Source organism: Cebus imitator, unplaced genomic scaffold, assembly GCF_001604975.1.
Source record: "Cebus imitator isolate Cc_AM_T3 unplaced genomic scaffold, Cebus_imitator-1.0 Scaffold109, whole genome shotgun sequence".
NCBI classification, from domain to species: Eukaryota; Metazoa; Chordata; class Mammalia; order Primates; family Cebidae; genus Cebus; species Cebus imitator.
The window spans coordinates 4,099,974-4,123,200 of NW_016107424.1; the positions used below are offsets into that span (position 1 = coordinate 4,099,974).

Consider the following 23,227-nt stretch of genomic DNA (forward strand, 5'->3'; position numbering starts at 1 on the left):
ACTTGATGTGTTCTTGATGAAACCATGCTGGCCCCTACTGATTGGCACTTTCCTTTTTGAATTCATGAACTATGCAGTACTAATACATTGAATTTAGTAAAATGAACCTCACTTTGTGCCATAACCATATTATAGCTCATACTTTTTTTTTTTATTTAAAAAATTTATTTATTTATCTTGAGACAAGAGTCCTGCTATGTTGCCCAGACTGGCCTTGAACTCCTGGGCTCAAGCAGTCTTCCCACCTTGGTCTCCCAAAGCGCTGAGATTATAGGCATGAGCCGCTGCACCTGGCCTATCACATGTTATTTTGTTAAGAATTCATCTTTCTCTTTTGAAAATCAAGATCTTAGCCGGGCACGGTGGCTCACGCCTGTAATCCCAGCACTTTGGGAGGCTGAGGCAGGTAGATCACCTGAGGTTAGGAGTTTGAGACCAGCGTGACCAATATGGTGAAACCCCGTCTTATAAAAAATAATAATAATAATATAATAAAAATTAAAAAATAAAAAAATCAAGATCTTATCTGCCTGTCTTCAGGCTTCATGTACTTTTGATTATTCCTCAAATATAATTTATAGCGCTTCAGTGATTTCATTTGTAAACTTCATAGGACTTAGATTGAGCTTCTAATTTATCTCAGATGGTACATTTTTGGTTTTTTCTTACATAATCAGATGGTATATTTTAAGTTTTGACCACTTGAGGTAGCTTGTGTTATCATAATTAGTTTATGTGTAACCTTCCTTGGTCCTTGTTAACTGGTTAGTTCTGAGATCATCAGACAATTCATATTAAATTCAAAAGAAATGGTAAGTTAAATGTATGTTTAAGGGCCTGGTTATACTGATTACTATAAATGTATTTTCTTTTAAATAGCATCCGCCTTGTACCCAACACAATAAATGGAAATATCTACCCTCCCTTAATCACCATTGCCTATAGTGACATTGATATCAAAGATGCCAACAGCCAGTCTGTAAAGGTGAGTTCCTGACTAATCAGTGCCTTTATATGTATAAATACAGTATAATACTGATTCAGTTTACATTTGGGTCAAAAGACAGTCTTTTTTTTAAGTTCTAAAGAAACTTTTCTCTACTTATAGTCAAGTCTTAATTAATTTTTACTCATAATGGTAAGAGGTGAGTTCTTATGGATCCTGAGTATAAAAAAGTAAGAATGGATTATGGTTTTCAGTAGAAGTCTCACCAGCAGTTGAGTGTCCTTGTTAGGGATCCTGGCATGTGCTGTGATGTGCAATGTCTGCTCTTGTTCTTTTTGGCCTCCTTGCTTTTAAGATTTTGTGGGCCAGGCATGGTGGCTAACGCCTGTAATCCCAGTGCTTGGGGAGGCTGAGGCAAGCAGATCATGAGGTTAGAAGTTCAAGACCAGCCTGACCAACATGGTGAAACTCCATCTCTACTAAAAATACAAAAATTAGCCAGGCATGTTGGCACATGCCTGTAATCCCAGCTACTCAGGAGTCTGAGGCAGGAGGATCGCTCGAACCTGGGCGGCAGAGGTTGCAGTGAGTTGAGATTGTGCCACTACACTTAGCCTGGGCGACAGTGAGACTCTGTTTCAAAAAAAAAAAAAAAAAAAGGTTTTGTGTCTTTGCCCAACTAAGCCAGGAACTCAGACTTTACAGTGGGAGTATGTGTGTTCATCAATCTATGACCCACTTGATAGAAACATACTTCAACAGGCAGAAAGAGATGATATTTATCAGCTTTATAGCTAGTATGGCTAACATGAACTAGAGGATGTAGTTTGGACCTGCAGCCAAATAAGTTTTCCGCTACTTCCCCAACTAAATTAAACTTAACACAGGACGGAAGGCCTCTTATGCTTGGGAGGGCCTATATATGGAAGCGAGACCTCTGAGACTGCACTGCAGAGAATGAACCTAGAGAAGTTGAGCCACGCATACTCAGTTCCTCTTCTCAGCTTCTCCGGTCAGATAAAGCATCCCTGCTTTGAGGAGGGTTAAATGAGAGAGGGATAGAGGTTAAAAAAAAAAAAACCAGAGGTAATTCTTCTATAGTTTTTCCTCCTAGAAATTAAGTGGATATTCCCTTGCTTCTCTAAAAACATGAGAAATGGAGCATAAGCATTTCTTACCTCCAAACTCTGTAAGAGCTTTGAATTTCTACTATTTTACTTCTGAATTTTAATATTCTAGTTTGTTCAGCCTGTGCTTTTGGCCTCTGTGTTGTGTTGGTACTTGTACTCCAGTGCTATTGGATTCAAACTTTAAGCAAAAATACACATATAGTATAACTTTTAAAGATTTTCCATCCTCATTTGTATTACCTAATCCAATGCTAAAATTAGTTTCCATTGACTGAGCTTGTCTACACTGTAATGAGAGGCGAAGAAAATCTAGAAACATGCTTGGTAACAATAAAAGCCTGCCTGGTTTAAAACTTCCTGGAGTGATATTATGGACCATCAAGAATATATTGATTTTCAGCCTGACCAATAAAGTGAAACCCCATGTCTACTAAAAATACAAAATTAGCCAGGCATGGTGGTAGAAGTCTGTAATCCCAGCTGCTTGGGAGTCTGAGGCAGAATTGCTTGAACTGTGGAGGTAGGGGTTACAGCAAGCCAAGAGTGCGCCATTGCACTCCAGCCTAGGCAACAGAAATGAAACTTCGTACCAGAAAAAAGAAAAAGAATATATTTATTTTAATGTAAAACCCTTCTAAGTCTTTTCTTTAAATACTGTTTTTGTCCAAAATAATTCTAAACTGAGCCTTAAAAATTGAAAAATAACAAATAGAAAAACATTAAGTCCGCTGGGCATGGTGGCTCATGTTTGTAATCACAGCACTTTGGGAGGCCAAGGCAAGCAGATTAGTTGAGGTCAAGAGTTACAGAGACTAGACTGGCCAACATGGTAAAACCCTGTCTCTACCTACTAGAAATACAAAAGTTAGCCAGGCATGGTGGTGGGTGCCTGTAATCCCAGCTACTTGGGAGGCTGATGTGGGAGAACCGCTTGGACCCAGGAAGTGGAGATTGCTGTGAACCAAGATCACACCACTGCACTCCAGAGTGAGACTCCGTCTCAAAAAAAAAAAAAGAAAAGAAAAAAATAGCTAAGTCATGAAACTACATTGATGAAGTCTACCCCAAATTATTCTAATTATAAAACATAGATTCCTTTCATCACTTCTTAATTTCTCATGGCAGCTGTTGTAAAATTTTACATCAGTTGTAAACATCCAGCTATGTCTCTGCTCTTTACCTGGTCTTGACCAGATCAAGACCAACTAATACAAATTCCTTAAGATTTCCTCTTTAATATTTCAGAATCTCTGTTTCATTGCCCTTCCCGTTTCTTGTTCCTTTTTCTTTTCTTTTCTTTTTTATTTTTATTTTTTTTTTACCAGATCCAAATCCTTACATTAGGTTCTTGTTCCTTTTTCTAAGAAAGAAAGTCCCCTCCTCTCTTCCTAAACTAATCTTCTATCTAACCTCATTTACAGTACTTTTTCCAATAACCTGTTTTATCCCTAATGTCTTTCAGCCAGCCTCTCTACAAGTCCCTTTCCTTTGCTTATAAAAACTCTCAAATTGCCTTATCTTAAAAAAAACTAAAACCAACCAACCAAACATTTTACTCAGTTCTGCCAGCTGCTCAGCTTGACATTTATTTCTCCATCATTTCCCAACCATTTACTCTTTCATCATTTGCAGTCTGGGTCTTGCCATTTTACTTCTTAGAAAACCTCTTTCATCAAAGTCAGCAATGATTTCCACAGAGTGGCTTTATTTCTTTACCTTGACATATATACAACATTTGACACAGTACTCAACCTCCTCCTCCTCCTTGAAACTCCCTATTCTGTGACCATGTTAAGACTTAGGTATCTTCCTCTCCTACCCGTCACAGCCCTCTTCTCTAACCCTTTACTAGGTTCTTCTTTCTCTTGTCTCATTGTCTCAGTGTATGGTATCTTTAAGAATTTTGTTCATACCTTTGATGAATTTGCATAGGGTATGGTTGTTTATCCAGTTGCTAAATTCTTGATGTACAAGCGTAATCAAATTCCTCAGTTACAGAAATCTATCAGAAAATGAAATATGATTAGTTTGGCTTAAACTTTTGTGCATGAATCTAACTTATCTCCTAATGAGCTCCTTTATAATGTGTATTAAAGAGATATTTAAAGCAGCACAAATAATTCTCGAAAGCATATCTATTTACATGTAAGTAAAGGTCAACTCTAGTGATATTGATAGTTAAAAACTATAGTGTTTATGATAAAACCCAGCTACAAATGTATTTTTATAATAAAAGTAAGTTTGTATTATGTAATTTCAGTATAGCTAGTTTGTTTTGTTTTAAATATCAGGTTTCTTTCTCAGTCACATATGAAATGGATCATGGAGAAGCACATATCCAGACAGATGTAAGTTTATTTTAACCTATTAAAATATATACAGTATATTTTATAATTAAATAATTTCTGATGTGCAGGAAAGTTGCTAGAACAAAATTTGCCAGATATTCTTCCTCCAGCCTCCCCTAATGTTAGCGTCTTACGTAACCTTAGTACAGTGACCATAATCTGGAAAATAATATTGATGTAGTCCTATTAACTAATCTACATACGATTTGAATTTCACTATTGAATTTTTTTCTGTTTGAGGACTCAATCTAGAGTCACATATTGCTTTTAGCTGTCATATCTCCTTAGTGTTTTTCAATGTGTAACAGATTCTTAGTCTTTCTTTGTCTTTCATGAACCTAGCACTTTTGAAGAGCACTGGTCCATTGTTTTGGCCTTTAATTTGGGTTTATCTGGTATTTTCCCATGATCAAATTGAGTTTGTATAGTTTTGGCAAAAGATGCCACCAAAGTGATACTGTGCCTTCTCAGTGCATCATATCAGGAGGTGCATGATGTCAGTATGTCTTCTTACTGGTGATGTTAACTTTAATCATATGGCTAAGATGGTGTCTGCAGAGTTTTCCACTGTATTTTTCCATTTGTAATTAATAAGTATCTTGGTCAGGCATGGTGGCTCATGCCTGTAATCCCATCACTTTGGGAAGCTGAGGCAGATGGATCACCTGAGGTCAGGAGTTCGAGACCAGCCTGGCCAACATGGTGAAACCCCGTCTCTACTGAAAATACAAAAAAATTAACTGGGCATAGTGGTGGGCGCCTGTAATCCACGCTACTCGAGAGGCTAAGGCAGGAGAATCACTTGAACGTGGGAGGTGGAGGTTGCAGTGAGCCAAGGTCATGCCATTGCATTTCAGTTTGGGCAACAAGAGCGAAACTCTGTCTCAAATAAATAAATAGATAGATAGATAGATACATAGATAGATCTCATGGGGGAGAATCTTTGAAATTATACAAACATCCTGCTTATTATTTTTTTTGCCCTCTAATTTTATTAAATAGCATCCATTGGCGATTCTTGCCTGCAGAAAGTTTCACTGTGATATTTACCTGATGGTGATTTTCTATTTCCCTAATTACTTTTTAATTTTTTTAATTTGGAAATTTACTGTGAGGAGAAACTCTCCCTTTGCTCACACTATTTATTCAATTATTTATTTTAAAATCAGTGTGAACTCATATTTATTTTGTTCTAGTAATTATAGTTTATTTTCTTGTTCAAATTGTCCCAGATTTGTCCATTAGAAGTTTCTCCACCTTGACTCCTGTGTCCTTTCAACATGCCCCTCCCCCACGGGTTTTTTGAGCACTTCTTTCTGTTCACAGTGTTTTTGAATACTGATGAGAGAAATTACATAAATTCTAAATTGTTCTTTTGTTTTTTAGATTGCTTTGGGTGTGTTGGGTGGGCTAGCTGTTTTAGCATCTCTTTTGAAGACAGCAGGATGGAAGAGGCGCATTGGGAGTCCCATGATTGATTTACAGGTATAATCTCAGGAGTTTTTAAAGAATATTTTACTCTTTTGGCTATTCTGAATCCTTCTCATAAGACACAGCTAGAGGATGAATTTTTCTGGGGCATGTAATTAGGATAAGTATTGCTGGGTCATATGGTATATGCATACCTCATGTTCTTGCATCATACTGCGTGTTAGTCTATATTCCTACCTGCAGTGCTCTTCTTATTTCTACACATGCTTGGCAACACTTGATATTTTTCCAACCTTTCCATTTTTTGCCAATCTTGTGGCATATAGTAGTATGTCATTGTTGATTTCATTTTTATTTCTCTGATTACTCTTCATATACATTTTAATAGTTTGGATTTCTCCCCCTGTGAACTGCCTTATCCTTTACCCATTTCTCTATCATGTTTTCAGTTTTTCTTGTTTATTTGAAGGATTTTTTTGTATTTTCTAAACAGTAATCGTGTTTTAGTTTCTGATGTTGAAATGTGTGACCCATCTGTTATTTTTATCCATGTGGTCCTTTGTTTAACAGAAATGCTCAGTTTTTTTGTTGTTTTGTGTTGTTTTTGTTTTTGTTTTTTTGAGACAGAGTCTCACTGTGTCGCCCAGGCTGTACTGCAGTGGCACGATGTTGGTTCACTGCAACCTCCGCCTCCCAGGTTCAAGTGATTCTCCTGCCTCAGCCTCCTGAGTAGCTGGGATTACAGGTGCATGCCACCACACCTGGCTAATTTATGTATTTTTAATAGAGACCGGGTTTCACCATGTTGGTCACGCCAGTCTCGACCTGCTGACCTCGTGATCTGCCTGCCTTGGCCTCCCAAAGTGCTGGGATTACAGGCATGAGCCTCTGCGCCTGGCCAGAAACTTTTAGTTTTGATATCATCATATCTGAATATATTTTCATGTTATGGTATGTGTTTTTAGGAACTTGTTTAGGAAAACCTTCCCTATGTCAAGATCACGAAGATAGTCCACATTTTATTCTATTAACTTTATACTTTCACTTCATGTTTAACCTTTTATTTTTATCAAACATTTAAAAAATACTTACCATGTACTGGGTACTTTTTAAAGCTTTATGTATATAATTTATGTATAAAGCTTTATGTGTATGATATAACTTAATCACAATAGCTCTTTGAAGTTAGATATTTTTATTCACATTTTACACGTGTTGAAATGGAGGCAAAGGTTAAATTTTCTACTCACTTTATTTTTACTACAACTCAGTAATAGGTATTTCCATTTTGTTGATGAAGAACATGAGAAAGGCTACATGGTAACTTAACCAAAGTGTCTTTCTGATTCCAAATCCAGTGAGCTAAGGAATTGGCAGGGGGACTTGATTTGCTACTTGTGACAGATAGTCCAGAAAGGCTTTCTAGAGAAGTGAACTTTAAATGGGGCTATCTATTCATTCCACAATAGTCAATGAGGCTCTACTGTCTAAGTGTCTGGCACTCTACCAGGCACTGGAGGATGTGATAGTGAGTGAAGGCAGCCATAGTCTGTGCTCTCAGGGATCATGAGAGCTTGCCAGAGAGAGGAAGAGTACTTGGAAAAACAATGCCCATTTTCTACAAAGTATTCAAGATGAAATGGAGTGGTTAATCATTGACCACACAGCTGGAACTGGCAGATGAGGATGAAAAGTTAATTTTGGCCCATATTGTGAAAGACCTTGTGGATTAGGAATTTATACTGCAATGAGGAGTTGTTCCTTTTTTAACATGAGGAGTGACACAATCCAATTTGCATTTTAGAAAATGAACTCTGGTGATAATGTGGAGGAGAGATTAGAGTGGAGGATTCTCAACTAACAGAAAACTAGGAAGCAGTTCACCTTTCTTAGATAGTGAAACACAAGAAGAGTTGAAAAAAGAGGCTACCAGGAATGGACAGAAAGATAAGGAACAAAAAGGTAGCAAGGAGGGGGATGCAGGTGGCCTTTATAGCTTGATCGTATGTGGATATGTGAAACAGGCTTCAGAAATGGAGTGGATGATGTATAAAAGTGGTAGTGTTACTAAAGGTGGCATATATATTGAGTCTTAAACAGCTGTAATTTTTTTTTTTAATTGCAGACAGTTATGAAATTCTTGGTGTACTATGCTGGCGATCTGGCCAATGTTTTCTTTATCATCACAGTGGGAACAGGTCTTTATTGGCTTATTTTCTTCAAAGTGAGTGAGTTTCTGAATTTACCCCAACTGCCAATGTCTGAATAATTGAAAAGCTTTCTTTTTAAGGAACTATTTTTATTTGGGAGAATTTTTGATCAGTAGTATTAAGACAGGTGCCCAACTCCCCACTCCTTGAGTGTGCTGAGCTTATCAATTACATCACTATCTTCCTCTTTTATGCTTTTTTGATTTATCAATTGTGCTTAGTAAAAACCTTGTTCAATTGGGAGACTTGGCTGGGAGGATCCTGTGAGTCCAGAATCAAGTTCAGCCTGGGCAACATACTGAGACCCTCCTCTCCAAAAAGCAACAACAACAAAACAACAAAAACTTTGTGTGATTATATTTAATCAAGTAATTTTTATTATAGGCACAGAAGTCTGTCTCTGTTTTGCTCCCAATGCCAGTTCAGGAAGAACGTTTTGTCACTTATGTTGGATGTGCCTTTGCTCTGAAGGTAAGTTTTACCAAATTAAAAGGCCTGCTAATGAACTAATAAGTCTTTAAAATTAAAATGCTTTCAAAATCTTTGGCGTGAAATTCACTTTGGTTTTGAAAGAAAGCCTTCATCATTTTATGTGGTTAATTTACTTTTATTTATAGTAGATACTCAGTCTGAAAATCTGCCTTAAATATTTTTTTCAAAGAAGCTATAAATCTATTTGGGTTAACATGAGTTATGACTAATTTGATAAAATGATATTTTAGTATATAACTTTCTTTAAAGTCTGACGATACATTCACAATGGGACAAAATGTCTTCAGGCATGAATTTTGTCTTCATTAATCAAGGGTAAAAGGTACCACTCTGGATAAAGGGTTGAGATCTTAAAAATTGTTTTGTCTATCTCCATATTACTTTGCTCCTTTCTTCCTATGGCCCCCACATCCCCAACTCAGTGTTCTCCATCAATGTAGGTAAAGCTCTTTATATGCCTTTTGCTAGTCCTTATCCCACTGTACTGTGAGTATTAAGTGTCTGCTTTTTCCACTGACTGGGAGCTTATCTAAGTGAAGTATCCCACACTTAGATTTTTATCCTTCATTTGATCAATAATGCAGCAACTAGAAAGAATGCCTCGGTTTAAACATACTGCTTCTGTAGATGAGGAAGATGTGTTTCAACAACACATTCTTTAAAAATCAGAAATCTTAATAGCAGAAATAGAAAAAAAAAAAGACAGTAAGAGCATTCAAAAACTTTAGGAAAAACTATATTTGAAAATGTCTTTACTTATAAAGAAGTCAGCTGATCTATAAAACAAAGTGTGTTTCTAGAGTCTTTGGGTAGGAGTCAATTATACAAGCTCCTATGTGAGGAAGAGGTAAAATGTCTCCTCCTTTCGTATTTCTATTTTAAAGAAAGAAATAAAAAGGGAGCCAGGCACAGTGGCACGTGCCTGTAGTCCCAGCTATTTGGGAGACCGAGGCTGGAGGATCTCTTGAGTCCAGGAGTCCTGGGCTGTAGTGCGCTATGCCCATCGGGTGTCTGCACTAAGTTCGGCATCAATATGGTGACCTCCCAGGAGTGGGGGACCACCAGGTTGCCTAAGGTGGGGTGAACCGGCCCAGGTTGGAAACGGAGCAGGTCAAAACTCCCGTGCTGATCAGTAGTGGGATCATGACTGTGAATAGCAACTGCACTCCAGCCTGGGCAACATAGTGAGACCCTGTCTCTATTTTAAAAAAATAAAAAATAAAAAAGGGAAGGTAAAGTAATATATATATGAAAATTTTGTAAATTTGGGGATTCCAGGTTATCTGATGAGTTTCTAATGATCCCCTAGTGGTATTATAACTTTATGTGAATTCACTCACAAAAGTTTATGTTCTTGTAATAACAATATGTTTATTAAAGAATCAATATTGGTTTCATAAGCAGGCTTAATGCTGATACTTTCTTAGGTGTTTTATTATATGTCATTCTCAGGCACTACAATTTTTGCATAAGCTCATATCCCAGATTACAATAGATATATTCTTTATTGATTGGGAGCGACCTAAAGGAAAGGTTCTTAAAGCTGTTGAAGGTAACTGAAATAAACATTTGTACCAAAATTCTTTTGCTACCCTTGCAGAGCAAAGGAGGTAAAACTCTTTTACTCATTTTATTTCCCTGACCAGGTGAGGGTGGTGTACGAAGTGCCACTGTTCCTGTAAGCATATGGAGAACGTATTTTGTAGCAAATGAATGGAATGAAATTCAGACTGTGAGAAAAATTAATTCGCTCTTTCAAGTATTTATTGTCCTCTTCTTTTTGGAGGTATAAACTGTTTGATGTGATTGTATGGAACTTACATGTACCTTAGAAATATTAAACTAATATAATTCCAACTAAGTTTTCATGACAGTGGAAGATTTTTCTAAAGGTTGAAAGATTGTTGTGAAGCCATTAAAAAGAAGCAACTTCAAAAAAATTGTGGTAAAATAAATTACGTAGTTTACCATCATAAGTATTTTTAAGTGTAGAGTTTAATAGTGTTAAGTACATTCACATTGTCATGCAAAATCATCACCACCATTCATCTCTAGAACTCTTCATCTCGCAAAACTGAAACTCTGTACCTCTTAAACAACTCTGTACCAATTCCCTAACTTCTGGCAAACACCATTCTATAATACTCTCTGTGTGTTTGACTGCTGTAGGTGAAAGGAGTAGCTTTAAACCCAATGGTTTATATCAGAATCCCTTGGGGAGCTTTTGTAAAATACCTATGCTCAGGCTCACCCTTAGAGACTATGTTTGATATGGTAGCTTTGAGGTAACCCCAGGTATCTGTATTTTGAAAAACCTCCCTACCCCATGATCCATATTCTTCCCTGCATTAGAATCACTATTATAGGCCGGGCACTGTGGCTCACGCCTATAATCTCAGCACTTTGGGAGGCTGAAGCGGGCGGATCACGAGGTCAAGAGATTGAGACCATCCTGACTACCATGGTGAAACCCTGTCTCTACTAAAAATACAAAAAAAAAAAAAAAAAATAGCGGCGCGCGGTGGCACGTGCCTGTAATCCCAGCTACTCAGGAGGCTGAGGCAGGAGAATTGCTTGAACCTGGGAGGTTGAGGTTGCAGTGAGCCGAGGTTGCACCATTGTACTCCAGCCTGGGCAACAGAGTGAGACACGGTCTCAAAAAAAAAAAAGAATCATGATTATAAGTTTGATATTTTTCAACAAATTTTTATAGAACACTTACTATAGACTATGTTCTGTGCTAAGAGCTGGGGCTACGACTGAACAAGACAACATATTTACGATATATTTGCAGTTATTTCATGGATTTGGTTGGAATTATTAAAAGAAGTACTCAGTACTGAGTATGAGACTGAACATGGAAACCGTTTATATAGGAATAGGTTTTCTCAGGAATTATCTGCTTAATTAAGGTTGAATATACATTATTAACTTTCAGGTTCTATCTGTTAGCCTTCCCTTTTTTTTCTTCTTTTCATTCTCTTTCCCCTTTCCTTTTTTAAAACTAGTAAAAGAACATCTGTGTCCCTAGGGCTTTTGAATGATACAAGCAATACTTGCAAAATTCACTTGAAGTAGTATTTTGGTTTTTTTCTCTCCTTTTTTCTTTTGTTTTTTTTAAGTGGATAGATAAAAATTATATATGTTCATAGTTTACAACACAGTGTTTTGATATATGTCTTGATTGTGGAATGGCTAAATTAAGCTAGTTTGTTACCTCACAGACTTCTTTTTTTTGTACTAAAATTGTTTGTGTGTGTGTTTAAGAGTGTTTCCTCAGCTTTAAAAGGTGTCACGTGAAAATGTTTTACAGTCAAGTAAGTTTGGAAAATATTGGATTCGATGTAATCATGTAGCCACTTTTTACTGTAAAACTTCTCAGAGCCTTTATTCTACAAGGTGGGAGGCATGGTGGTGAATGTAATAGATGGACCAAATGTATTTAAACATGGATTCCTTTTCCAAAGAACTTATGTCCTTTAGAAGACATTTTGTAATATACTGTTTTAAAGTATAAAAATGTTTAGTACAGTGGCTGGCACATGTTAAATACTCATGAAATACTAGTTGTTGATTTCACACATTGGTAGTTTACTGAGTGTGTATGACAGTAAGGTTTTATATTTGGTCCTTAGTCATATTGAGAACAATACCAAATGAACTAAATATTGTGTAATAAATATTTGTAGTTTTTTTTTAATTTATTTATTTTTATTTTTATTTTTTTTTATAGATGGTGTTTCACCATGATGGCCCGGCTGGTCTTGAACTCCAGACCTCAGGTGATCCACCCACCTCGGCCTCCCAAAATGCTAGGATTACAGGCGTGAGCCGCCACGCCCGGCCAATACTTTGTAGTTAAAATACTGAATAATAATTATTTTTATCTAGGTCTTCTACTGTTTATACAAACTTGGATCTTTTAGTTTTTCAAGGTGAGCAGTAGGGAGAGGTTTTCCATTTTCAGTCTAGAGTACTTTTCTTTGTCCATATGTGTTTAAATTATTATTTTTTCTTTTTACTCCAGGTTGTGGGATTCAAGAACTTAGCATTAATGGACTCATCTTCTAGTCTTTCTAGAAGCCCACCTAGCTATATAGCTCCTTACAGCCGCATTTTGAGATATGCAGTGTCTGCTGCTCTTTGGCTAGCCATTGGAATTATACAGGTAATAAGAGATTATACTTCTAAGTAACATTGCTTATTTATTAACTCTGCCTACTTACTGGTTATTATCAAATATTGACCACATCCTGATTTCTGTAGCAGAAAGAAGGTGACAAGAACAATAGCTAATAGTCAGTTCTTTTTTTTTTTTTTTTTTTAAACAGAGTCTCACCCAGGCTGGAGTGCAATGGCATGATCTTGGCTCACTGCAGCCTCTGCCTTCCACGTTCAAGCAATTCTCCTGCCTCAGCCTCCTGAGTAGCTGAGACTACAGGCGCCCAGCACCACACCCAGCTAATTTTTTTGTATTTTTAGTAGATATGAGGTTTCACCATGTTGGCCAGGCTGGTCTCAAACTCCTGACCTCAGGTGATCCACCCCCCTTGCCCTCTCAAAGTGCTGGGATTACAGGTGTGAGCCACTGCACTCAGCCAGTAGTCAGTTCTTATATTGTATTAGGCACTGTATTAAGTAGTCACAGTTGATCCATCATTTCTTGGCCTTTAAGCTAAGATCAAGTATAATTACTGTTGGTCCTTGAACAACATGGGCTTGAACTGTTTGACTGAACTCATTGAGAATAGAAAATACAGTGTTCACAGAATGCAAATTCTGCATCTATAGAGGGTCAACTTTCTGTATACATGGGTTGTAGCAGGACTGACTGTGGGACTTGAGTATGGGTGTATTTTGGTGTACTTGGGGGTTCTGGAATCAATCCCAACATACTAAAGGACAATTGTAATTGCATTATACCTAATAATGTTTTAATATTTATAATAGCCCTCAGAGATAGGCTCTGTTATTATCCTTATTTTATAGATGAGGAAACTGAGACACAGGAAGGCTAAAAAATTGCCTAAAGTCATGCAACTTGTAACTGGCAGAACTGGAATTTGAACTCAGGCAGCCCGATTCCAGAGTTCACGTTCTTGTCAATAGTGAGGCTCTGAAGGGCCTTTGAGAGTCTGCAGCTTTATAGTCATAGGACAGACTCCTTATTTAGTTTATATGAAGATATAGGGACAGATAGGCTACCCTGAATATGTTCTTTTCTTTTGAAACATAACTTATTATTTACGTTTATTTATATATCATTAATCTCATTCAAATTGCTCGTACTCCTTGGGGAGTTTTTCTTGAAATATTTATTGAAATGACCAAAACTAAAAATAAGTCTTTTTAGGCTCAGGTCCCATGGATCTAGCAGAGGTTATAAAGAAAAAGAAGAGGAAAGGAAGAAAAGAAAAAGAAAGAAGCAGCGGCAAGCATCTAACTTTCAGATACTCATAAACAGAAAGACCCCTGTTTGCTTAAAAATTTCCTTAACTTTTATTATTATTATTTTTTAATTATTTTTTTTTTTTTTGAGACGGAGTTTTGCCCTTGTTACCCAGGCTGGAGTGCAGTGGCGCGATCTCGGCTCACCGCAACCTCCGCCTCCTGGGTTCAGGCAATTCTCCTGCCTCAGCCTCCTGAGTAGCTGGGATTACAGGCACGCGCCACCATGCCCAGCTAATTTTTTGTATTTTTAGTAGAGACGGGGTTTCACCGTGTTGACCAGGATGGTCTCGATCTCTTGACCTCGTGATCCACCTGCCTCGGCCTCCCAAAGTGCTGGGATTACAGGCGTGAGCCACCGCGCCCGGCCGTATTTCCTTAACTTTTATAATCAGCACTTGAAGATAGAATCTCCAGAGAAACCAGTTTTAATTTCCTATAGCTGGCTACTAGCTATCTACCTAAAATAGCCTATTTTTAAGGATCCTTTGAGATTTTTGTTTGTTTGGTTTTTTTTTTTTTAAGAGACAGTCTTCCCCTGTCTCCCATTCTGGACTGCAATGGTGCCATCATAGCTCACTGCAGCCTCAACCTCCCGGGCTCAAGCAATCCTTCTGCCTCAGCTTTATGAGTAGCTGTGACTACAGGCACATGCCACCACACCCAGCAGTTTTTTTGTTGTTGAGACAGAGTTTCACTCTTGTCTCACAGGCTAGAGTGCAATGGCACCATCTTGGGTCACTGCAGCCTCTGCCTCCCAAGTTTAAGCGATTCTCCTGCCTCGGCCTCCTGAGAAGCTGAGATTACAGGTACCCACCACCATGCCCAGCTACTTTTTATATTTTTAGTAGAGATGAGTTTCACCATGTTGGCCAGACTGGTCTCAAACTCCTGGACTCAAGTTCTCCTCCCACCTTGGCCTCCCAAAGTGCCAGGATTACAGGTGTGAGCCACTGTGCCCAGCTGATCTTTTGGGATTGAAATATTTTTAAGAGAGCTTATTCTTAGAGAATTAGGCCCAGTTGTTAGTATTCAGTAATCTGAGGATTAACTTTTTTTTTTAATTTTTAAATTTTTATTTATTTATTTATTTATTTAGAGATGGGGTCCTGCTATGTTGCCCAGACTGGAGTGCAGTGGCTATTCACAGGCACAATCCCACTACTGATCAGCACCAGAGTTTTGACCTGCTCCGTTTCCAACCTGGGCCGGTTCACCCCTCCTTAGGCAACCTGGTGGTCCCCCGCTTCCGGGAGGTCCCCATATTGATACCGAACTTAGTGCAGACACCCAATCTGGGCTGTAGCACACTATAGCCCAGAACCCTTGGGCTCAAGGGATCCTCCCACCTCAGCCTCCCAAGTAGCTGGGACTACAGCCACGCGCCGCTGCGCCAGGCAGAATTAACTTTTTAAATGTGTACTTATTTTAAATTGATGACACTTATTCAAACTTGAAACCACAGAGATAGAATTAGTGAAAGATAGCTGACAACCAGAAAGGAAGACAAACATATTAGAATTTGAAACAAAATAGAATCAAAAGAGTATAGGGTTTGACGTTTATTATCAATGTAATAGTAAGGAAATATTTTGCACAATATACCAATATATTTTGTGAGTATATCAGATTCGTCTAGATGTAGAGAGTCTAAAGCCATATCATCTGAAGCTTTTCATATTTGGTTCAATATAACACAACCAAAAACAAAGTAAGAGTGGCTGAAATCAAAGAGAACCTTGTCTTTCCCATGAAAAAGAAGAACAGAGGTCGAAAGTACAGGGCTGGAATGGAATGGTGGCTTAGTGCTACTGTCAGGACCCCAAAGCCTGTCCTTCTGCCTGGCCACAAGGGACTTCCATCTCCACAGTCCCTTCATGGTCCATGATGGCCAGTGAGTTACAGGAGGGAATTAGGGTGGGTGAGCTCACCTTCTCTTTAAGAGCCTTTTCAGAAGTACCTTTCAACATCTTCTTGGCTAGAACTTAATTGCATGGCCACGCCTAGCTGCACTAGAATCTTTCAGCTGGACGGTAGTATATACTGCTCAAGGAAGGGATCTGTTACTAAGGAGAAAGGATTGTTGGGACAGCACCTAGCAATCTCAGACACCACCAGCTAACTTCATTCTTTGCTTCTTACTTTTCCATCAGCTGGATAATAAAGCATTTCTCTCCATTGTAATCTAAAATGATCAGTGTTTACATATTTGTCAAGAATCCTTAAGGGTTCCTTTAACAACCTATTACAGTTTTATAAATTTGTTAGGTCGGGTGTGGAGGCTTATGCCTGTAATCTCAGGACTTTCGGAAGCCAAGGTAGGCAGATCATGAGGTCAGGAGATAGAGACCATCCTGACCAACATGGTGAAACCACATCTCTACTAAAAATACAAAAATTAGCTGGGTGTGGTAGTGCATACCTGTAATCCCAGCTACTTGGGAGGCTGAGGCAGGAGAATCGCTTGAACCTGGGAGGCGGAGGTTGCAGTGAACCAAAATCACACCACTGCACTCCAGCCTGGGTGACAGAGTGAGACCCTGTCTCAGAAAATAATAAAATAAAATGAATGAATGATTAAATAAATAAATTTGTCTAAACTCTTCTTCATTCTAATAATGCCAGGCTTCACTGTTCACTCCTTTTATTTCCTTAAATCCAGCCTCTTCAGCTTTTAAGTGGTATCTTTTATTTTTTAAACCTTGAACATTGCTGTTTTTCACATCCTTTAAAGAGATTTAAAATATATAGAGAGAGTATGTAGAAAAACCTTCTTAGCAGTCAGCTGCTGTAGATTCATTTATTCATTCACATATTTGAGTGTGTCTTATGTACTGGAGCTCATGGATATGTTTTTACAGGAAAAAATGACAGATTGTGCCAAGTGCTGTGAAGAGGATCAGCAGGGACATGAGCTAGAGAGTAAATAGAAAAGAGGGGAGTGGAGGGCAGGAATGGGGGACAGTGGGGACAGCTTTAAATAGAGGAGTTAAAGACTTTTTCTCTCTTCCCACATGTTTGTCATAGCTTGTTTTAATGACACAGAAAAGTTTTCAAAACTCAAAATAGGCACCCTCAATGACTCAACACAGTTCTAAAATCCTCCTCCCTTTGACAGAAGAGTCAGAAATGAAAAGTAGGATTTTATCCCTTAGGAACTGTTAAAGGCCACTGTGCTCTTGGTTGGAACTTTATTTTTCTTAAGATATTACACTGTGACTGTAAAAGAAAATTAAAATCCTAAAAGCTAATAATCATAAACTTGGCTTAATGTTTCAGATCGTGTTCTTTGCTGTCTTTTATGAGAGATTTATAGAAGATAAAATTCGACAGTTCGTTGATTTATGCTCTATGAGTAATGTAAGTATTTTCTGACTTCGTCTTGCAACTGTTAATTTTCCCTGTTTAAAGGTCATGAGTTTGTTAAGAGAGGCTTTAAAAGTGATTTGGTATGATTAAATTTTTGGTCCAATTTTCTACCAGTTGTTAATTCCAGAGATAATGATAATAAGCTACAAGTTAATACTGCCTTAGTTTTTTCCATCTTTTTTTTTTAAACACTCTTGCTCTGTCACCCAGGCTGGAGTGCAGTGGCACCATTTTGGCTCACTGCAACCTCTGGATCCCGGGTTCAAGCAATTCTCATACCTCAGTGTCCTGAGTAGCTGGGATTACAGGTGTGCCTCACCATGCCCAGCTAATTTTTTTTTGTATTTTTGGTAGAGATGGGGTTTCACCATGTTGGCCAGGCTGATCTTGAACTCCTAACCTCAGGTGATCCGCCCACCTCTGGCCTCCTAAAGTGCTGGGATTACAGGTGTGAGCCACCATGCCCAGCCTGTTTTATTCATCTTTATTTGCAGTTTCTTAATTATGAATTTCTTATGATGCCAAATAGTTCATTCATCCCAGGACCCCTGAAAATTGTTTATATAGCGTGCCTGCTTCTTGCTGCTTCTACTCTTTTCTTTTTTCCCCTCCCTCCCTTCTTTCCTTTCTGAAAAGGTCTCACATTATAATCCAGACTGCAGTACAGTGGTGCAATTGTTGTTCACTGCCACCTTGACCTCCTGGGTCCAAGCAATCCTCCCACCTCAGCTTCCCAAGTATCTGGGACCACAGGTGTGCACCACCAACACTCAACTATTTTTTTGTGTGGAGAGACAGAGTTTCCCTATGTTGCCCAGGCTTATTTCTCCTTTTCTTGGAAAATATCTTCAATCTCCTTTTCAAACACTTAAAAAAAACCTTATTATCTTTGATTACTTTATTCTTTATATGTTTCTCAAGAATAAAATCTTTATTGTTTTGGGAAAAAGAAATTTTAAGGAAAACTTAATTTTTTATTGTTTTGTAGATTAATTGCTTCTTTTTATTCTCTTTTTATAGATATCAGTGTTTCTGTTATCCCACAAATGTTTTGGATATTACATTCACGGTAGATCAGTACATGGGCATGCAGATACTAATATGGAAGAAATGAATATGAACCTTAAAAGAGAAGCGGTATGAAAATGTTTTATATCTTTTTGTTTTTAAGTTGAGAAATGGATTCTTATGAATCTAGGATTTGTTTTTTAAAAAAGTCTTTATTGATCACTTTTTTTTTTCTTGATACAGAGTCTCACTTTGTCACCCAGGCTTGAGTGCAGTGGCTCGATCTTGGCTTACTATAGCCTCTGCCTCCCAGGTTCAAGTGATTCTTCTGTCTCAGCCTCCCTAGTAGCTGGGACTACAGGCATCCACCACATCTGGCTAATTTTTGTATTTTTAGTAGAGAGTGGGTTTCATCACGTTGACCAGGCTGCTCTTGAACTCCTAACATCAGATGATCGGCTTTGGGATTGATCTCAGCACTCCTAAAGTGCTGGGATTACAGGTGTGAGCCATTGTGCCTGGCCTATTGATCACTTTGAAAGTTGCTAGGGACCAACTCATTACCCTGAACATTCATAAAGGAAAGGAATCTAATTTTATCTTGCAGTTCCTATATGAACTGTATTTCACAGTAACCAATTCATGAGGGAAAGTTCCTCCTTATAGAGGAAAGTAGAAGGAATTCTAAGTTAGAAAAATTACCATTTTGCAATGACTAATGGATCGATGAATGTAAGCTGCCATCATCAGTGCATGCTAAACAATTAAGTATTTGTTGGCAAGGAACTTTATAATGAGGGATTAGGTTGACATAATCTGGACACACTGTAAATAAAAATAAGGAAAACTGACATATATACTTCCTGCCATGATGCAGTAGAAAGTACATAACATCACACATGAAGTATTTTTGGATATAAAACTGAACTTGAATATAATCAACCCACTAGCTCTAACCACCAGTTTACGGGAAATACAAGGGATAAAGGCACAAATTAAATAGCACCATAGGAAGTAATTAGCCAGGTCTGGAGTGTAGGCTGCCTCACAGGATAAATGACTCAGTGTCTCCAAACAAATCAGTGGCATGAAAAGAAATGGAAGGGTAATGGTGGCAGTGTATGAACTATTATAAGAAAGGTTTGATAAACAAACTAATGAGATACAATGTATGGACTTCATTTGGATCCTGATTCAGACAAACCAACTATTTAAAAAATCTGGGAGATTTTTAGTGGACTAAATGTTAAGTAACAATTACTTTTGTTAGGTATGAAAATGGCATGGTAGTTATTTATTTTGAAGTCCTTATTAGAAATACATACAAAGCATTTACCGATGAAATGACATGGTCTGGATTTTACTTTAAAATACTCTAAGAAAAAAGAAAATTTGGGAGAATAGATTAAACAAAATTAATAAAATATTCATAATTGCTGAAGCTAGGTGATGAGTGGTTTACTATTCTCTCTAGTATGTACGTTTGGAAAAAACTTCATAATAACATTTTTTAAAGAATAAGATATGCTTAAAAGGAAAAATCAAGAGGATTTAGTGATTAAGGGGCCATAACTGTGACTTGTAAGAATTTAATACATGATTAATGGCATTTCAGAGAAGAATTTATTTAATACATTGAACTGGATCACTTGATTAAACATTAGAAATTATATTGTGATTAAAAAGTTAAATGCAAAACGGGAAGCCATAAGAAACTAGAAAAGAATATTTCAGACTGGGGGATGATATTCTAAGGATAAAGAATAGAAAGCATCAAAAAGGGAATATTAATTGATGTTACTTTATTAATACAGTACATTTACATATCAAACAATCATAAAAGAGAGTGAGTTAGGACAAAATACTTATAACAAATATTACAAAGATACTGATAACAGTGTTAAGAGTTACACAAATCACTAAGAAAACACTAAATTAAAATCTCAATGGAAAAGTGACTAATATACACTAATAAACCTCTAAAAATATTTTAACTCATAATCAAAGAACTGACTATAAAAATAATAGTTTTCCTCTCTTCAAACTAGCAAAATATTTTTTAGAAAAGCTAATACTTGTTGGGCGTGGTGGCTCAGGCCTGTAATCCCAGCACTTTGGTAGGCTGAGGCAGGTGGATCACGAGGTCACGAAATCGAGATCATCCTGGCCAACACAGAGAAACTCTGTCTCCACTAAAATACAAAAATTAGCTGGGTGTGGTGGTGCGCACCTGTATTACCAGCTACTCAGGAGGCTGAGGCAGGAGAATTGCTTGAACCCGGGAGGTGGAGATTGCAGTGAGCTGAGATCGCACCATTGCACTCCAGCCTGGTGCCTGCCTACAGAATGAGACTCTGTCTGAAAAAAAAAAAGAAAGAAAGAAAAGCTAATACTTAGCATCAAGGACACAGTGAAATCGGCAACCACAAAGCTACTGGTGCAGGTTAAATTTATGCAGACCTTCTGGAAAGTGTTTGGGCAATGTATACCAAGAGCTTTTTAAAAGTTCATAATCTTTGATTCACTGATTTTATGAATGTTAGCTCAAGGAAAAAGTAACAATATGAACAGCTACTTAAATTCAAGATCTTCATCACAGAGGTTATTTGTAAGGGGAAAAGTATGTAAAATTGGAGAATATTAAATAAATTGGCTTACCTTTGTGGTGAAATCTTAAATAGATGGTAAAATAATATTTTATAGAATATTTAATGACATAGTGTAATTGCTCAGGCTATAACATTAAGTGAAAAAGAAATCATTGTGATCCCAATTTTATGCTATCTATATGTATATGCCTTGGGGAGAAGACTGGAAATGAAATTCCTTAAGATAATCTGTATCTCTGGGTGTTGAGATTTTAGCTAAATTTTTTTTTCTTTTTTGTATTTCTCTTTATTTTGTAAATTTTCTGCAATGGCATGTATGTTTTTAATCAAGAAAATTTTTTTTTAAATAGAGAAGTTCACTACATGTATTCTTACTTTAAGTGTATAGAAAGCCAAGTACCATATCATGTTTGCTGGTTAGATTTAGGCAAAGAAGGAAAATATTAACTGCTGCAGTAGGTAGACAGGCTTTATGGAGGCAAGATGACTTGTGTCGAACCTTGAAGCATCAATCAAATCAAAAATTTTTTTTACATATTTGTGGTTGTCAGGATCCAAGTTGCGTTAAGGAAACCCAAAATGGATATCTGGTTTATAACATTAACTGTTTGGTCATTTATTAGTATGTTTTATTGTAATTAATTAAGGAAGCATCTCAAAAATGTTTAGAAAACAAGAAAAAACCATTTGCAATTATAAATCTGGTTAACTCCAAAGCAAGACTTTTGAGCATACATTAAAAGAGCAATAAGGTTAATTATAAAGAAAGCTAAGAATATCAATAAATAATAAATATATATATATGTCTTTATGTCATCTCCTTTACTCTGCTCTACTTAAATATATATATGCTCTACCTAAATATGCATATCTGCTCTACTTAAATATATAAATATATATTATAACGTGATAAATATATTTATATATTATAAATAAGTAAATAAATATATTTAAGTAGAGGAAAGAAAATGATATAAAAACCTGTAAAGGAGTATGAATTAAAGTAGAAATTGGCAAAATCTGGGAACCTTGGATAATGGTAGAATCTGTTTCTCAAATACAGTTTCAGTAAATTTCATTTAGCATCTGAATTTTTTGAGGCAGAAAATTTTTTATAATATTGATGTTAACTTAAATTTTTTAACTTTTCAGGAAAATTTGTGTAGCCAGAGAGGTTTGGTACCCAACACAGATGGTCAGACTTTTCAGATTGCAATTTCTAACCAGATGAGACAACACTATGACAAAATTCATGAGACTCTAATACGGGTTTGTATCAAGTACAGTTACGATATATTTTGTTAATATTTAATGTTTCTAGATACCAAGAACATAAGACTTTGCATTTATTCATTTCTCTTTTTTACATTAGAAAAATGGCCCTGCTAGACTATTGAGTTCATCAGCAAGTACTTTGGAGCAGAGTATAAAAGCATATCATATGATGAATAAATTTCTTGGCTCCTTCATTGATCATGTATGTATGTCAACATTTATATTTAAGCTAGGATCAAATGCAATTTTTAAAAAGTTAAGTGGGAATGTCAATTATTTCTTCAAGGTAACCAAGTCAGTAAACTTAGAACATTCCTTAGGACCTTCCCTTTTTTTGTCTGTCACTTTCAATACATAGGAATGATATATTTTAAAAAGGCATTTCTAGCCATTAACTATGACTTAGAAATAGAGTTAGGTTATACAAAAGTAAAATGAGATTTTATGTGTCTGTTAACATAATGATGATTCCCTTAAACTGTGTGTGCACTGGAATTTTGTTAGCCAGTTACCAAAATATCACTCTGTTATTCATTATTGAAATCCTTGTGTTATGCTATAATTATATTTCTGAAAAGCTTTGTATAAATTGATTTTCAGTATATCTAGCCCTAAATACTACTAAGAGCACTTAAAATTTAAAACATTCCTAAAGAAAATTTTGTTTTAGGTTTCAGTGTAGAAAATTCAGTCATGGCTGGGCGCAGTGGCTCACACCTGTAGTCCCAGCACTTTGGGAGGCCGAGGCCAGCAGATCATGAGGTCAGGAGATCAAGACCATCATGGGCAACATGGTGAACCCTGTCTTGACTAAAAATACAAAAACTAGCTGGGCATGGTGGTGCACGCCTGTAGTCCCAGCTACTTGGGAGGCTGAGGTGGGAGGATTGCTTGAACCCAGGAGGCAGAAGTTGAAGTGAGCCGAGATCGTGCCATTGCACTCCAGCCTGGTGACGGAGGG

The 23,227-nt window shown here is 37.1% G+C and overlaps 1 protein-coding gene across 1 annotated transcript in view; it reads left to right on the top strand.

Annotated features, from left to right (window-relative positions):
* The window catches only part of TMEM67 (transmembrane protein 67), a 57,818-nt gene that overhangs the window by 30,680 nt on the left and 3,911 nt on the right, over nucleotides 1-23,227 (top strand). The window contains exons 14-25 of the mRNA XM_037741848.1: nucleotides 880-985; nucleotides 4,368-4,424; nucleotides 5,811-5,909; nucleotides 7,981-8,079; nucleotides 8,450-8,536; nucleotides 10,010-10,109; nucleotides 10,204-10,343; nucleotides 12,585-12,725; nucleotides 17,285-17,365; nucleotides 18,395-18,511; nucleotides 22,144-22,260; nucleotides 22,364-22,621. Of these exons, the coding sequence (XP_037597776.1) occupies nucleotides 880-985; nucleotides 4,368-4,424; nucleotides 5,811-5,909; nucleotides 7,981-8,079; nucleotides 8,450-8,536; nucleotides 10,010-10,109; nucleotides 10,204-10,343; nucleotides 12,585-12,725; nucleotides 17,285-17,365; nucleotides 18,395-18,511; nucleotides 22,144-22,260; nucleotides 22,364-22,621 (1,402 nt within the window). The remainder of the gene's footprint in view (nucleotides 1-879; nucleotides 986-4,367; nucleotides 4,425-5,810; nucleotides 5,910-7,980; nucleotides 8,080-8,449; nucleotides 8,537-10,009; nucleotides 10,110-10,203; nucleotides 10,344-12,584; nucleotides 12,726-17,284; nucleotides 17,366-18,394; nucleotides 18,512-22,143; nucleotides 22,261-22,363; nucleotides 22,622-23,227) is intronic.